The sequence below is a fragment of the Manis javanica genome, chromosome 1 (assembly GCF_040802235.1).
Source record: "Manis javanica isolate MJ-LG chromosome 1, MJ_LKY, whole genome shotgun sequence".
NCBI classification, from domain to species: Eukaryota; Metazoa; Chordata; class Mammalia; order Pholidota; family Manidae; genus Manis; species Manis javanica.
In genome coordinates this window covers 164,169,625-164,186,922 of record NC_133156.1, presented here as the reverse complement: position 1 = coordinate 164,186,922, position 17,298 = coordinate 164,169,625, and the positions used below count along the sequence as shown (strand labels likewise).

Genomic DNA, 17,298 nt, shown 5'->3' with positions numbered 1-17,298 from the left:
TCCATCCATGTTGTTGCAAATGGTAGGATTTGTTTTCTTCTTATGGCTGAATAATATTCCATTGTGAATATGTACCACATCTTCTTTATCCATCTACTGATGGACACTTAGGTTGATTCCATTTCTTGGCTATTCTAAATAGTGCTGTGATAAACATAGGGGTGCATCTGTCTTTTTCAAACTGGGCTGCTGTATTCTTAGGGTAAATGCCTAGAAGTGGAATTCCTGGGTCAAATGGTATTTCTATTTTGAGCTTTTTGAGGAACCTTCATACTGCTTTCCACAATGGTTGAACTAATTTACATTCCCACCAGCAGTGTAGGAGGGTTCCCCTTTCTCCACAACCTCGCCAATATTTGTTGTTGTTTCTCTTTTGGATGGTGGCGATCCTTACTGGTGTGAGGTGATACCTCATTGTGGTTTTAATTTGCGTTTCTCTGATGACTAGCGATGTGGAGCCATCTTTTCATGTGTCTGTTGGCCATCTGAATTTCTTGATGAAGTTTATTTTTAACTAATTTTTCTCTCTTAGGGATTATGCTTTTGGTGTCATGTCTAAAATTCTTTGCTTAGTCCTAGGTCCTGTAGATTGCCTCCTATATTTTTTCTAAAATTTTGTAGTTTTATGATTATATTTAAGACTGTGATCCATTTCGAATTAATTTTTGTATAGGGTGTAAGACTTAGGTCAAAGTTCTTTTTTTTTTTTTAATTTCAAACATTGTCTGTTAATTTTGGATTGTAGGTAGTAAAACTCAAAGCGTCAGTTTGTATATTCTGGTGCCCTGTAATTGTCTTAAGAAGCAATTCTTCATGTTCATTGACATACCAGCTTAGACCACATATTTGGTCTGTGACAGGGAAACATTGTAATGGCCTGGCTGCACTGTTACCTAATCTTAAAAGATTAGGGATATAGCTTGAGTTTTCCTCAACAACTCATTTTTTTTTTTGAGAGGGCATCTCTCATATTTATTGATTAAATGGTTGTTAACAATAAAATTCAGTATAGGGGGGTCAATACTCAATGTACAATCATTAATCCATCTCAAGCCTAATTCTCGTCAGTCTCCAATCTTCTGAAGCATAATGAACAAGTTCTTACATGGTGAACGAATTCTTACATAGTGAATAAATTCTTACATGGTGAACAGTACAAGGGCATTCATCACAGAAACTTTCGGTTTTGATCACGCATTATGAACTATAAATAATCAGGTCAAATATGAATATTCGTTTGATTTTTATACTTGATTTATATGTTGATCCCACATTTCTCCCTTTATTATTATTATTATTTTTATTTTTAATAAAATGCTGAAGTGGTAGGTAGATGCAAGAAAGAGGTAGAAAACATAGTTTAGTGCTGTAAGAGGGCAAATGTAGACGATCAGGTGTGTGCCTATGGACTAAGTATTAATCCAAGCTAGACAAGGGCAATAAAACATCCACGGATGCAGAAGATTTCTCTCAAAGCAGGGGGGCTGAGGTTCTGAGCCTCACCTCTGTTGATCCCCAATTTCTCACCTGATGGCCCCCCCCTGCGACTGTGCCTGTCTTAGGTTGTTCCTCCCTTGAGGAATCTTACCCGTCTCTGGCTAACCAGTCATCTTCCGGGGCCATACAGGGAAATGTAAAGTTGGTAAGTGAGAGAGAAGCCATATTGTTTGAAAAGGTTAGCTTTTTACTTCTTTGCAGATTTATGCCCTGTGGCTTCTATGCCCAGCACTTCTCTTGAGGTATCTTTACCACCTGGAGGAATTATGATACTCAGTAAATTCGATATGAGGCACGAATTCTATTTAAGGGTTGTAATTAGGAAGGAAGAAGAAAAGCTATAGAGGTAGCATATGGAAGAAAACATGGGAGGATTGATTATTTCTTTGACATATCTTCTTGTAGAGTACCTTAAGCATGTATAGGTTTTAAACTAACTAATTTGCACACACATATTAACATAATAGGAATACAGTGACATAAACAAAGCAGTTGTTTGAGGATGTCCAGGTGTCCTCCACAGCAGGCCCAGAACACAGGCATCCTGTCCAGCTACAAAATAAAAGCACCAAAGCACTCTGGCCTGTTGTGCCAAGCAGAGCGTCTGCTGGGAGGATGGGCCTTCCTCTGCTCTCACCAAGTCCCGGGCATCCTCAGTCGCACCTCCTTCCATCAACTTGTGCACAGGCTGGCTGTGACCCTTCACACAGGCCCAGTGCAAGGCTGTTTGGTGGAGCTGAGCGTGAAGATGAGATTAGGTGGAGAGCACAACCCCCAGGTCCCACTCTGATCCCATTCCCTGTGCTGGAGTCCTGCACCATGCAAAGGGCCCCTCCCTCCCAGCTCAGGAGGCCACAACGAAAGCTGCGTTTCCCAGGCCAGGGCAAGAACATACTAAAGGCGGCACCCTGCAGCTGCTGCTGCTGTGATCCAACCACCACCCCCTGCCGCGCTGCCTTATCATGGGCACTGGGGTCTCCTCTGCCTGCCTGGTATTTATCAGTCAGGGCCTCCTGGTTCTCAGCAGCTTACTGCAGGAACACCTCCAGGAACACAGGCTGTGGCTGGGCCTGGGGCTGCAGCTAGGTAATTTGAAGGACAAGACCAAATCACTCCCCAGACTGCAGGCCTCTGGGGTGCCACAGCTTCACCAGTCTAGTCAAGTGGCTCCTAAGAGCTGGCTGAGAGCCAGCCCACTGGTGGCTTATGCAAATAATTTTTTTTAAAAATACTACCCCCAGGGAGATTCTATCTGAATAGGCATTGGGTGGGGAGGTGAAATGGGTTGACAAATGTCTTCCTCCCCAGTATGACCTATGGGGAAACAGGGTCACTGTGCTGTAGTTAAGATGAACTGTGCTGGAGTAAGGTGGGCCCTAATCCACTATGATGAGTGTCCTTACTGCAGGGGATGTTTAGACAGAGGGAGAGAACACCAGGGGAACTCAGGCAGACTGGCATGATGCATTCACAAGCCAAGGACAACCCCAGATGGCCACCATCTGCCAGAGGCCGGGCAGAGGCATGAAACAGATCCTGCCTTCCAGCCCTTGGAAGGAACTGGCCTGTCACACTCGTTGCCTCCAGAACTGTGAGATGACACGTTTGTTTTTTCATTCCTGTCTGAGGTGCTTTGCTACTGCTACTCCAGCCAGTAAATACAGGGTGGGGAGGGGGCTCAGAAGTGACTGTCAGGGTGGCAGGTGCTGGCTGCGAGGCTGAGGTGGCAGTGCCTGCTCCCAGCCCTCCCAGGGCGGAGCACTCCCCGGGGAACTCACCCAGGGTGCGCTCGCTGCACTCACTCTCCTTCACCACAGGCTCTGGGGCCCTGCAGGGAACTCTTTGCTTCCGGAATCTTTCTTAACATCTTTGAAGTCTTCAAGTCAGCCAGGTTATCCAGATTAAGTCTGGAGCTGTTAAATCTCTCAAGCTGGACAGAAAGTGGGCAGAAGATAGGGCCCTGCCATCGGTCACTGGTCACGGTTGTGGGGGTGGGCTCTTGGGTCAGTGGAGTCCTCATCTTTTCTGCCCACAGAAGCCCCAGGACCCCTGGCCCTCACTGCTCTGAGCCTGCCCTCCTCAGACCAGCCCCCCAGCATCACTCACTTTCTCCTCCTCCTATTCCAGTTTCTGCCTCTCCCAGGCCAGCCTCTTTCCCAGCCTGCGGTCACCTGGCCAGCCTCCAGGTTCAGGGCTCCATGTGCGCATCCTAACACTTCCCTTCCAGCCCTTTCTCCACTTACCTGTAAGAACAGGATAACTCAGAAAAATTAGGAGTCCTCAGAAATACAGCTGTGCAGTCGGGGGCCCTGACAAGAGCTGCTGTACAGAGGTCAGGGTTCCCAACCTGACAGCCAACCTGGCCCTTCACTCTCCCTGATCCCCGTGGCTGTTGGACTCTCACCAGCTATAGTGTCACCCGAGGCCCAGGAGGATAACTGCCTGCCACCCCCTGCCCTGTCCACAGGAACACAGGGCCAGGGGCATGGTACCACATCTATATGTACACTGTCCAGGTAAGCTCAGGGCAATGACACCTCAGCTTCCCTCAGGGGTGGTTGTCCTTACATTCTTACCAGATCACACCATACTGCCACCTGACCCCAAGCTCAGAGGGACAGAGGAGATGCCTTCTGGGTAAAATTCGGAATGCCTGCATTCAAATCTTGGCTCTTCGTGAAGTGTTTCTTCATCAGTGAAGGGGTAAAACTAGCACTCACCTCCTGAATCTGTGAAGAGGAAATGAGTTGCCAGGGCCTGTGCTTGGGGTCGGACCCACCATACAATGGACCATTCTTTTCCTCCTCCCCAGTCTCCCATCTGCAGGAGCTCAGAAGCTAGAAGTGTTGAGGAATAAACAGGCTGGGGGAGAGAGAAGCCTGGAATGATATGCTGGCAGAGCCCAGGGCTTCTAGGCACGTGGAACTACATTCCCTTCTAAAGCGATTGCCGGCACCAACATACTTCTCAGCTCCTGAAACCGCCTCCCGGCAGAGGCAGGACCCACCAATCCCGGGCGGAAGTGGGCCTGCTGGGCAGTGTGATAGCCTGGGCCTCCATGGCCCTCCTTACCAGAAGAGACATCCCAAAGTGCCACTGGTGTCACCCATTCTTTCATCACACAGGAAACTCCAGAGTACCCGCCACTGTGACCCCCAAGGCAGCCACACCCTCGGGACCATCTCCAGAGCCACTGCCTTCTGGGAAGTTGAGCTAAACCGACACCCAGTCACCTCATGTCTTCTAAGGTGACCTGCTGCTCCCACTTTTGCTGTCACAGACCAGGGCAAAGCCCACTAGGCTCATGGGGTTTCGTGTCTTCCACCACCCAGAGGCTTTCCCGTTGTTTACCTCCCTTGCTCCCTGACCCTGTCCCTCGCCACCTCACATGACAACTGGGCACAGACCAGAAGACAGACCTTTGCTCATAATGCTTGGTCCCCAGACCACCGAAAGCACTGCCTGCCCTGCCTGAGCCAGACCCCTCCTTGCTCTGGAGGCACCCCGACAACTGCTGGCCTCCCACTCTCTGCCCCGTGTCCTCACCAACCACCAGACACTGAGGAAGTCCACATCCTCTGCTCTTCACAGCCCTGCTGAGAGTGGCGAGCTGCCCAGCCCTTTTATAGGAAAGCTGCCTCCTGGGGGCAGGGCCAGGCAGCTCGGTGGCTGTGTTCTGTGGCCAAAACGCCAGTGTGGGCTGTGCTGAAGGCAGGAGGGGGTGGTTTGGAGCTGAGCCAGTTGTGTCCTCAGACATCTGCTGTCCTGCACCTGTGCCAGCCCCCCTGCACCTACTCAGGAGGGATGTAACAGTAAGCACACGTCCTGGGGAGCCCAAGCCCAGACGCAGTGGGAATAACCCCCTAAGTCAACAGCACTTGATCCCAGCAAAAGCCCCTGGCACTGCAGTAGGTGGGGCTGCTGAGACCCGGGGAGGCCCCGTCCAACCACCCCCTCACGTCCCACCCCACAAACAGAGGCCAGGCCGGGGAGGTGACCTCTGCCTCGGGGACTCTGGAGGCAAGTCAGGCTTCAAGTGATTTCCCAGCGCCTGCCAGTAGCAAGGCTGCCTCCCTGCTCTTGGTGGTTTTCCTGCCCAGGCACCTCTCCCTCATGGATCCACTTTTGTAGCACCACTCTGAGGGCCAGCGTCCTGCCTAGGGTGCCCTTAGCACCGCGTGCAGCCTGCTGCCGGTGTCCACGCCTCCCAGAAGTCCTTGCCTGGTCCTCACCAGGCGCTCTCCCGGCCCGGAGCATGCCTTTCCACAGGGAAGGTGAGGCCGAGATCCATTCCAGGTCCAAGTACGGAACATTAAACATTAATCCAGTCACAAAACAACCCAAACTTCCTCAAAATTCTCCCTAAAAATACCAAGCATGCCCTTCCCCCCAGCTATGCCTTGAACTCTGCCTTGACCTTTGAAAGGAAAGCTGATAGCTAATAAGACTCCAGAATCTGAGCAACAGGAGCAGAGATGACAGAATGAGAGGGAGGGAGAACCGTGAGTCCAGGGCAGCCCCAGGCCCCAATGGGCTGCAAGTGGCCCCACCCACAGTTGGCTTCCCAGTTAAGTATTTCCAAGTTTTGAGACTTGGGGAGACCTGAGCTTTTTAAAGAAACTCAGTCCTTATGTTTCTGGGTATTTTTGTCAAAGGGGATTTCTTGCCTTTGGTTGTGAGGAAGGAAAGAGTAACCTAGACTAGAGTGAGGGTAAACAGACAAGAAAAGGTCAGACTTTAGCTCTAGACTCCACTGTCTGCCACTGACTCCAAAACGGCTTTAGCATTCAAGGACAAGGGCATTTTGCATCAACTGAAATTCTCAGCAGTCAACTACTTTCTTCCACTTGCAACAAACTGTTATTTACAATTCTGACTTAGAATATTACTCCTTGTAAAAAAACCCCCACATCTAACAAATAAAGCTCGAGACCACCTTGACAAAACACTCTTGCCAGAGTGGCCTAGGGAAGTGACACCAGTTCAATACATATCTTCCCAACTTTTTCCTTGTATATTTTTTGTGTGTACACATTTCTATAGACATGCTTTAAGAGGCATCACACTGTGATCCCGACTCAGCATGCCATCCACATGAGCGTACACTGCACTCCAGTGATATGCATCCCAGAATTTAACCAGACCCCTGTTGGGAGCACTTAGGTTATCTCCCCTCCTTTTTACATTATAGCCCATGTTCCACTGCACATCTTTACTGTAAACCCTCTGTAAATAAACATCTTTGTATACGGGGATGAATATTTCTTTAGGAAGCTAGAGAGAAATCAAATCACTGGCCCTGCTCATTTAAATTTTAATAGTTATTGCCTACCAATTTCATGAATAGACACCAACAGAGACAAATGACAGTATGAAAGAAAAAAATTACAAAAAAACCCAGGATCAGTATCCAGATACACAAACAACAACTGTGAAACAATCAAAAGAAAAAAATGTTAAATGGCGTTAACTCTGCCAGGGCAAAATACCTAGCTGAAACCGAAATCAAGTCAGAGAGAAATAAAGTTCAAAACCCGTTTATTGCTTACAAACTGGTCTAGGGGGCTGTCTCCTGCTAGGGCAGAAGCAAGCAAAACACCCGCTCCAACCTCTCAGGTTCAGATAAGCTCTCTGGTCACCGAGGTAATTAGCCACTGATATGGAGATGAACTGCTTCTCCTCCCCTTAGGAAAACCTGTTGATGTGGAGATGCACTAAAGCCAGGCAAGCAGCTCACCCTGCCAGCAGGTCCTGCAGGTCACTGTTGCTTGGCAGCAGGTCGCATGCTAATCTTGCCTTCCGATCCCTGATGGCCTTCAGGGCGGGGCAGTGTTGCAACAGGAGGGAGCAGATGTCCACATGACCCTTCTCAGCAGCCTGGGGAGAGAGAGGCTGAATAAAAGCCATGCCCCAGGGCCATGCTCTTCCTTATTCCACTTCCAGGGCTCTCCTGGTCCTGAAAAAGGTCTTGTGGAAATGGAGACGCAGGCTGGCTGAGTAGATTTCCCCTAATTCCTACCAAATCCCAATGACTTGCATGCCAGTTGGTGGAGTACTAGGTGTTATTCTGACGGCTCAGTTTGTCTTTCTTACGTCCTTTGCTCAGTGGCCATTCTTCTTTCCTCAGGTGTGTACAATAACAAGTACAGAACCTTGGATCTCTAAGCATCTTTTCAAATGTTCAGATCACTCACAGGATGTAGGGCACCATGGGCACAAGATACCCCAGGCACAGGCTGTGCCCTCTGGGAACTTGCTGATGAGGAGAAATAAGTGGGCCCAGGTACCCAGCTTTTTCTTCTCTGTGAAGTGGGTGACCCCAAACTGGATGTCAATTTCTAACCTACCCTCTCCAAAGAAAATAACAGAGCTAAGTGATTTACATGGATTACCTAAACTTTCACAATAACCATCAGAGGTAGGAACCATCATTAGTCCCATTTTACAGATGAAGAAACGGAGGCTTATACAAGTTAAATAACTTGCCCAAGACCACAGAGCTGGGGTGGCAGCCTGGGGGTTCTAAACCGAGTAAGTCTGACCTCAAAGCCTAAATTCTTAACTATTTTATACCACTAATCCTCTACTTCTCCCAACAGACAAATTGGTGGACTATAGGGGCTTTTGGGAGGTATCAAAATTAATGAGTAGCAGCCACCACCTCAAATTTGAATCCAAATCTTCATTTAACAGGTCCCCTTGATAACTACCAGAATTCTCAACTTTGTTGCCTCAGTTCAGGCAATAGTGTGTTGTGAGCAGTTGTGAGATGTATTACAAATGAATTAAAAAAAAAAATACCAATGTTTGCAAAGAAAAAGAAAAAAATTTTTTTTAAAGAAAGTAGAGCAATTCATAATCTTCACACATCTGCATCCCCCAAATAAGATAAAAAAGTATGTAGATGCACCACTAATTCTGCAGGCTGGGAGTGACACCAGCCAGGCCCACAGCAGGTTCTGCCTCTCAACACCCATGTGAACTGTAGCAGTAAAACTTCCAAGCAACACCAGTTTAGACCATTAAGAAATAAGTAATCTGCCTCTCCAATTGGCAGGGTTCTTAAAACAACACCAGTTGTTCACTCAACATATATTCACAGAGCACCTGTGCCAAGCGCTGGGGCGCCAACAGCAAACAAGAACAAGTCCAGCTGTCTCCAGCTGGAGACAGTGCTCAGACAGAACTTCTGGGGGGGAGAGAAGTTAGAAGTCAAGTCTAGGTTGTTCTGGGCCATACAGTTAGTTGGGTGAACTGCCCATGTCCAAGGAACAGGAAGGCTCTCCGAGGGTGTGATGTAGAAGCTAAGACCCAGAAGGAAGGACAGAAGCAACCAGATGAAGGATGGGAGAGGAGAGGCATCCAGACAGGAGAAACAACTTGACATATATTTGGAACCTGGGGTGTCAGCACAGTAGGGTCAAGAATGAAAAAGATTAGCAAGGCCTGAGTGTAAGGGACAAGGGGACAAGGGCTCAAGATAAACTGGAGGACGATGTGCTTCCCTCTCAGTGCACACGAGGGTAGTATGTTCAAAAATCCCCGGACAATGAATTATTTACATCTTGCTTCCTAAAAATTAAGTTGTTCCTTGAAAAGGCCTTTTTTTCCCCACTAACTTTTTTTCTTCTGGTAAGAACACTTAACAGGACATCTACTTTTTTGACAAATTTTAAAGTGTACATATAGTAAACTACAGACACAATGCAGATCTCTAGAACTCCATCATCTTGCTAAATGACACTTTATACCAGTTGAATAGCAATTCCCCACGTCCCCTCCCTTAGCCCCTGGCAACCACCATTTTGCTCTCTGCTTCTAGGCTTGACTATTCTATATATGGGACTTCATAAGACATTTCATTCAGGATAAAAAACAAAACCAGAAGACAAAACCTGTTACCTCTTTTTAAAATGTATCAACTGGTATCTAAATACCACTACAAAATGTTACCCCAATTCCCATCATCCATTAAAAAAAATGTTACAACCATTAACATCTGGATGTAAAATATAAATAAATAAAAACAAGAACTTTATCTCTGTCACACAGCATTCCAGGACACTGTACCTAAGCCAGCACCTTTCTGTCACACCATCCTTCTGGAGTTGGGGTGCCTGCTGTGGATTGATTTGTCAACCCTTAGGCCTCCATGTTACCAGCTGGGGCAATGGAGTAGAGTGTCTGGAGTCAGAACACTGATTCCCAAAGCTTTCTCCTGGAAATAATGCCCATCTATGCGTCTTTTCTTCTGTGGCTGAGCACTGGCTGCCTGGCCCAGTGTGCTCGGGGGGAATGGAATGTAGTCTGTAATCGGAGAGCCCCTTTAGAGACACATGTCTCTAATATGAAAGAGTGAGCATAGATTTCTAATGAGAGCAAAAAGACTGGCCACAGGCTCTGTTATTAAACCGTGCAGTCAACTACTTAAAATTTTCTATTTTAATACTCACATCCAGAATTGTATTTCACAAGCTACAATTCAAGAGTATTCTTAATGTGTGTTGGTTGTTTAAATTAATTTAAAAAAAAGAAGACAAACTGGAGAGGTGGGCAGTGGCTCATCCCAGGAAGCCTTGTAAACCAACGTTAAGGACTTGCTAAAAGCCTCTGAAGGAGTCTAAGGTGTGGCATGATCTGAATTGCTTTCTAAGACTCTCACTTGGGGAGAAAATCAAGTGGGGCAAGAGAGGAATAAATATATATATGTGCCATAAATATGCTTAAACCACTTCTCAAAAATGACTAAGAAATTGGCTATGTGGATGCTTTAAGACAGTGATGTAGAAGACTGAGGGACTAGGAGTCAGAGGTGGAAAGGAAACCCATTCTCATGGTATTTTGTTTTTCACTCCTCCCATTGTTGACTGTGTGTAGGTATGTCTAGTCAGACAAGGTTCAGTTAAATGATCACTCTGGCTATCTTATAGAAAGTGAGCTACAGGGATAGGTAAGAGGATGTATAAGTTTCAAGAGAACCAGTTACAAAGAAAAGAACTCTTGGCCTTCCTCAGGGAAACGACATGTGCATTGAATCTCAATTCACATGCACAGGAAGAATGCTGGAAAATTGTACACTAATCCTAAAGTGATGATAGGTCAGCACTGAGATTATAAATTATTTTTATTTTCTACTTTATGCTTTGCTGTGTTCCCACGTTTTCTACAGTGAACATAATTTTATAATGACAAACAAGTGTTTGAAGGGGGAAAGGGGGCATACCTTATGTAGACTGGTCATGCCATCGTCATCTACCAACCTGGGGTTGGACCCATGAGAAAGCAGAAGTCGTGCGATCTCAGTGTGCCCGCAGTAGCTGGCCCGGTGCAGGGCAGTGGCGCCCCCATGCGTTTGGGCATCACACTTGGCCCCACTTTCCAGCAGGAACTGGCATACGGCGTAGTGGCCATTGCGGCTGGCATAGTGCTGCAGGCAACAGGGACTGAGGTCAGACAGCAGAACCCAGGCAGGTAACAAGGGTGGTGGAGCTCCAGAGCAAGTGACTTGGTCATCTCAGGTGCCACCTCCATAAGCTATGTGGCCTGGGAAGGCTCCTTCATTTATTTTTTATTTTATTTTTTATTATTTTGGTATCATTAATATACAATTACACAAGCAACATTGTGGTTACCAGATTCCCCCCATTATCAAGTCCCCACCATATACCCCATTACAGTCACTGTGCAACAGCATAGTAAGATGCTATAGAGTCACTACTTCTCTTCTCTGTGCTATACTGCCTTCCCCGTGCCCCCTCCCCTACGTTATGTGTGCTAATTGTAATGCCCCTTTTCCCCCCCTTATCCTTCCCTTCCCACCCAACCTCCCCAACCCCTTTCCCTTTGGTAACTGTTAGTCCATTCTTGGGTTCTGGAGTCTGCTGCTGCTTTGTTCCTTCAGTTTTTTCTTTGCTCTTATACTCCACATATGAGTGAAATCATTTGGTACTTGTCTGCCTGGCTTATTTCACTGAGCAGCGTAATACCTTCTAGCTCCATCCATGTTGTTGCAAATGGTAGGATTTGTTTTCTTCTTATGGCTGAATAATGTTCCATTGTGTATATGTACCACATCTTTATCCATTCATGTACTGATGGACAGTTAGATTGCTTCCATTTCTTGGCTATTGTAAATAGTGCTGTGATAAATATAGGGGTACATATGTCTTTTTCAAACTGGGCTCCTGCATTCTTTTTTTTTTTTTTTTTTTTTTTTATCCAGTTTCATTCTCTTACATGTAGCTGTCCAGTTTTGCCTCCTGCATTCTTAGAGTAAATTCCTGGGTCAAATGGTATTTCTATTTTGAGCTTTTTGAGGAACCTCCATCCTGCTTTCCACATGGTTGAACTAATTTACATTCCCACCAGCAGTATAGGAGGGTTCCCCTTTCTCCCTCGCCAACATTTGTTGTTGTTTGTCTTTTGGATGGTGGCTATCCTGACTGGTGTGAGGTGATATCTCATTGTGGTTTTAATTTGCATTTCCCTGATGATTAGTGATGTGGAGCATCTTTTCATGTGCCTGTTGGCCATATGAATTTCTTCTTTGGAGAAGTGTCTGTTCAGATCCTTTGCCCATTTTTAAATTGGATTATTTGCTTTTTGTTTGTTGAGGTGTGTGTGTATATTTAGGATGTCAACCCCTTATCAAATATGTCATTTATTAATACATTCTCCCATACTGTAGGATGCCTTTTTGTTCTACTGATGGTATCCTTTCTTGTACAGAAGCTTTTTAGTTTGATATAGTCCCACTTGTTCATTTTGCTTTTGTTTCCCTTGCCCGTGGAGATATGTTCATAAAGAAATTGCTCATCATTTATTTTCAAGAGAGTTTTGCCTATGTTTTCTTCTAAGAGTTTTATGGTTTCATGACTTACATTCAGGTCTTTGATCCATTTCGAGTTTACTTTTGTGTATGGAGGCTCCTTCATTTCTAGCATCAGTTTGTTCAACTGGAAAATGGGGACAAGAATCATTCCTACCTCACAGGATTGTTATGAAAATGAAATTCAATAGTTGATGTACAGCACTTACACTAATTAAAAAAACCCAGGATCACATGATATTTAAAACAGAAACCATTCTGAGAGAGAAGAAAGGGAGAGTAACGATAGAGGGCAAACATCAATCCTCCTCAGAGCAGGTACCCCTGAGCTGGAGCATCTCTGTCCTCTGACCCTGTGGTCCTTCCCAGCTCACCAGAGCAGTGTAGCCAGCTGAGTCGGGCTGACTGGGGTCTGCTGTCCTCTGGATTAAATATTTCACTTGGCCCAGGTCTCCATTCAGGGCTGCTGACCAGATACCTGTGGAAAAACAACCAAAGTCCTGAATAAAGCTGAACGCCTTGGGGTTAGTGCTTCCGTTACCTTCTGACCTCCACTTTCTCACCCGTAAAATGGGGATTCATTTACTCAACAAATATTAACCGAGTACCTCCTCTGTGCCAAAGACTGTCTTAGGTGCTGGTGACATAGTTGAAAATAAGATAGCCAAGGGCCCTAAGGAGGGCAACAGGATTAGACAATATAGAGATTCCTTCTTTCCCACTTCAAACACACAAACATTGGATAAAGGAATGTTTACAATGTTTGAGTATACAGTCAAATCCAAAAGCAACAAGACCCTTCCAGGTGCCAGAACAAGGTGAAAAACTATGGCAGAAGTGGTGATGAGGTACTGAATTTATAGAATCCAAAGAGTCCTCACATCTCAGGGGCTGTAGCTTGAATGCCTGAGCAGAATCTGGAGAAAAGACTGCAGGTCCTGTGCATGGCAGGGAGCTGGAACATTAGAGCAAGCCTCTGTGCACAAAGCTGGGAGTGGTGTCATGTTGTGGCTGAACTGGGACTGGGATAGCTCCACTCTCCTGCCCTAAAGAGCAGCAGGGAGCAAATTGCCATGCCCAGGCACCTCATTTATTCATCACATATTTACTGAACACTTAGTGTGTACCTGGCATTGTTCTGGGCACTACAGGTCAGCCAAGAATAAAATATGCCCCCCCATCCCCACCCCCAGTTCTGGTCTTATGGAGGTTACATTTTAATTAAAACAGACAAGAAAAAAAAATGAAGTAAGCCAGGTGGTGCTAAATGCAGTAAAGAAAACTAAAAACAGAGAAGGGGCACAAGCTGTGGTCAGGGATGGCATCTCTAAAAAGGTGATATTTATTATTTTATAGTCTATCCTAAAAGGCGACAGAAACCTAAAGGAAATGAGAAAAGGCACCATTTGAATAGGTGTGAGAAGACAGCAAGCACAGAAAAATCCTAAAAAATCAGATATACTAACCTACGCAACTTGCAAGGTGTGGGACCCATATGTGTCTACATTACTCTTAGGAAGCAAAATCCCAGTCTCAGAATCTGTCATGATCTGGACATAAAAACTGACCCAGACAAGTGAACCCTATAAGGACAGGCAGAGGTAACTTCTGAAAAATCCTATGAGGATTCCGCCACAAGCCAGCAAAGAGCATCTTACAAGAGAACCCCCATGGTGGGCTCAAAGATTAAAAATTGCAAAACAAAGAAGCAACCCACTGCCTTGCCAGGAAGTCAGCAAATATAGCAAATGGGAAAGTGCATGCTTCAAAATGTGCAAGCCATGATAGCACAATCTAAAAGACTTTACAACGACATTTAATATGTTCATAACAGAACAGTAGGGGAAAAAAGGATAGACAGATCTGAAACAAAAGTCAATCCATTAAAAAGAATCACTGAAATAAAACAACAGCAATATATGGTTGAACAGTACTGCAGACCCAGCTGCATAGAAAATTAGTAGTTTGGAAATCACCCAGAATGCAGAATGCTAAAGAGAAAAATATTTAAAAAGGCAAAGAAACATGGAAGAAAGGCAATGTATCAACGTATGTCTAATCTCCGCAGTTTCAAAAAACATAAAAACAGAGAGAAACTGGATTGGAGAAAGGCAATGTTTGAAGAGAGAACATGAGAGAATCATTCTGAAGCAGACAACCATGAGTTCTCAAACAAAAAAAACACATTAAATCTTGAGGATTAATAAGAACAAATCTAGCATGGTCAAACGACCAAATATCAAAAAGAGGGGCTCCTGTCTTTGAGGTCACCCGCACTTTGTAAGTGTGTAATCTTTTAATCTTAAACTTTCTCTCTCCAACCTTTCAGGGGCGCCTCTCCTCTCTGAGGCTGCTGCACTTACTCTCTCTTTAAGTAACTTTAAATAAAACTTTTACTCTGCTTCACTAAAATAAATAAGTAAATAAATAAAGAGGACACTTAACAGTTACCAAAAAGGAAAGATCATTACCCACTGAAGAATAACAATCAGATTATCAGAATTCCTATCAGCAGTGGCAGATATAAGAAGATAAAGCAATAATACCTCCAAATGATTGAGGGGGGCGGAAATAACTGTCAGCCTAGAATTTTATACCTAGTTAAGCTACCATGTTGTGTGTGTGTGTGTGTGTGTGTGTGTGGCGCGTGCGCACACGCGTTCTTGCTCACGCATGCATGCTCACTGGAAAAACTGTTAAGATATGAGGTGTATGCTTAAGGAAAAAGTTAAATGAACCCAGAGAGAAGATACTATTTGAAGAAAAAAAAAAGTCCACACAACAAAATAGGTAAGGATCTTTTCCATGTGTGGGAAATAGATAATAAATGAGAAACAAACAAAATAATGTCAGATTGAAAAAACTGCTTTGATCAAAGTGAAGTGATATATCAGAGTAACCTGAAGGGAAAAGGACCCTACTTTGGATAAGGCAAGGTTTGTTTCTCAACAGCAGCACAACTGAGGTTTTGGGCCAGATGATTCTTTGTTATGGAAAGTTGTCCTGAGCATTGTAGTATCTATGCAGTGTCCCTGATCTCTACCTACAAGACATCAATGGCACCCTCCCAGTTCCAGCAATGGAAAATGTTTCTAGACGTTGCCAAAAACCTTCACCCCGCAGAACTGCCCCCAGTTGAGAACCACTGTGTGTTCAGGGTGGGTCTCTCTGAAGAGGTGATATCTGAGCTGAGACTAGAAGGAAAAGCATTAGCTAGTCTGATGGTTGCAGGACGTTCATTCTAAGCAATGGGACAGCAAGTACAATTGGCCTTAAGTCAGGAAGAGATCTTGTGTTTTTGAGAAAGCAAAAGGAGACCAGTGTGGTTGAAGCACAGTGATTGGGGGAAGAAAAGGATGAGAAATGAAACGAGGGCAGGGAATATCAGGCAGAGATCCATTACACAGAGTTTTGTAGGCCATGAAGGGAATTTGGATTTATGCAAAAGGCATTAAGATTACTGATTTAATACTTTCAAAGTGTTACTCCGGCTTCTGTGTATAAAGTGGAAAACCTTGTAGGTGAGCAAGAGTGAAAGCAGTAAGGCCCGTGTGGGAACTCCTTCAGTTGCTCAGAGAATGGCAGTAGGAGATGAAGAGAGTGAGCAGATGCCTGAGCCACTTCTTATTAAGTGGGAATGCATGTAAAGCTGTCGCATCTACCAAAAAACCAATGATAGCGTTATGGGTGCAGAGAGGATACTCAGGGTCCCGAGAGGAGCGGACTTGTTTTTCTGTTTTACTCGGTTCCGGACTGACAACATAATTAATCTCTGCGTAGTCTGAGGCCCATAGGTTGGGATAACATCACCCGTCTCGAAGGCCATCTTTGGCACATTTAAAGCACACGGGCCCAACACACCGGGGCTCGGAGCGGCGCGTCCCCGTCTGCAGGTCTTGCTTCCCGTCTGCCCGCCCGCAGACACCTGAGCAGGCATGCGTCTCCCGGGGGTCGCTTCAGGTGAGGAGCCGGCCCGGCGGCCCGACTGGGGAGGTTACGAAACCAGCCCTATATTTCCCAACCCGCACGCGGGGCTACCTTCTAAAGGCCGAGCTCGGGGCCCCGGCGGGCTCTCACCGAAGCGGGAGCTGCCAGCCCGCCGCCGCCCTCCCCGGCCGGGCCGGGCCTGGCCTGCGGCCATCTCCCCGTCAAACGCCGGAGCCCCACCACCTCCCGGGCCTCACCCCTCTCGAAGTCCATCTCGTCTAGCGTCTGCTGCACGCCGGGCGCCGCGCTGGCGTGGGCGCAGGACGGGCGTTCGGCGCAGGGCCGCGAAGCCGCCATTCCGACCAGGCCGGGGCGGGCGGCTTAGTCAGGCGCGGGTCTGACCAGTCGCCGGCCGGCGACCGCGCGGGGCTGGCCAGTAGGGCGTCTGGGCGTTGGTTCGTGAGCCAATCGGGGTGGCGGGGCGGAGTTTGCTGCGCTGTGCCTTGCTGCGACGTGGCCGCGAGAGGGCGTCCTTGGCTAAGCGCAGGGCCTGGGCGCGCCGAGCGGGCCACAGGGACCCGACTCCCGGGTCCGTGGCCTGGTAGGGTTGGGGACGAGGCGGGCAGGCCTGATCCGGAGCATCTAGGGGACGCTCGCCAGAACCCAGCCCTCCAGGTCCTCCTCGTCCACCGGGCATGCCGGGCAGGGATGGGCTAGCGCACCACTCAGGCCCAGAAAGATCTCACGGCGGCCGCGCAGCGACTGCGCAAAAGGCCTTCCCACACCCTCCCTCCTCACGCCCCTCCTGCCCATTTCATGAAAGCCCGTGGCAGGCAGGTGGCGACAACTTGTCTTCCCGCTTGGAGCAACCAAGCCCCAAAAGCCGGGACAGGGCCTTGTGCCCAACCTCCAACCCCACGGTGGGCGCCTAGTTCACGAAATCGATCTTCATGTATCAAAACACTCTCTGCGCTGATGTTTACTGATCGTGCAGGAAGCTAGCATACCCGTCAGCAGATGGCAGCCCTCTCCAGCTGAGGACACCA

At 46.8% G+C, this 17,298-nt stretch overlaps 2 protein-coding genes across 2 annotated transcripts; both read right to left on the bottom strand.

Annotated features, from left to right (window-relative positions):
• Positions 1–51: 51 nt before the first annotated feature.
• ANKRD23 (ankyrin repeat domain 23) lies at positions 52–4,803 on the bottom strand. The gene is given in 4 exon segments (XM_073215577.1): positions 52–2,049; positions 2,135–2,233; positions 2,454–2,579; positions 4,780–4,803. Coding segments are annotated over 4 exon segments (390 nt in total). The 3' UTR covers positions 52–1,908.
• Positions 4,804–7,018: 2,215 nt separating this feature from the next.
• Positions 7,019–16,673, bottom strand: ANKRD39 (ankyrin repeat domain 39). The gene is made up of 4 exons (XM_017672778.3): positions 16,510–16,673; positions 12,700–12,803; positions 10,721–10,924; positions 7,019–7,374 (listed from the first exon to the last, which is right to left on the bottom strand). The coding sequence occupies exons 1-4, from the start codon at positions 16,607–16,609 to the stop codon at positions 7,231–7,233; spliced, it is 552 nt and encodes a 183-aa protein (XP_017528267.2). The 5' UTR covers positions 16,610–16,673; the 3' UTR covers positions 7,019–7,230.
• Positions 16,674–17,298: the final 625 nt, after the last annotated feature.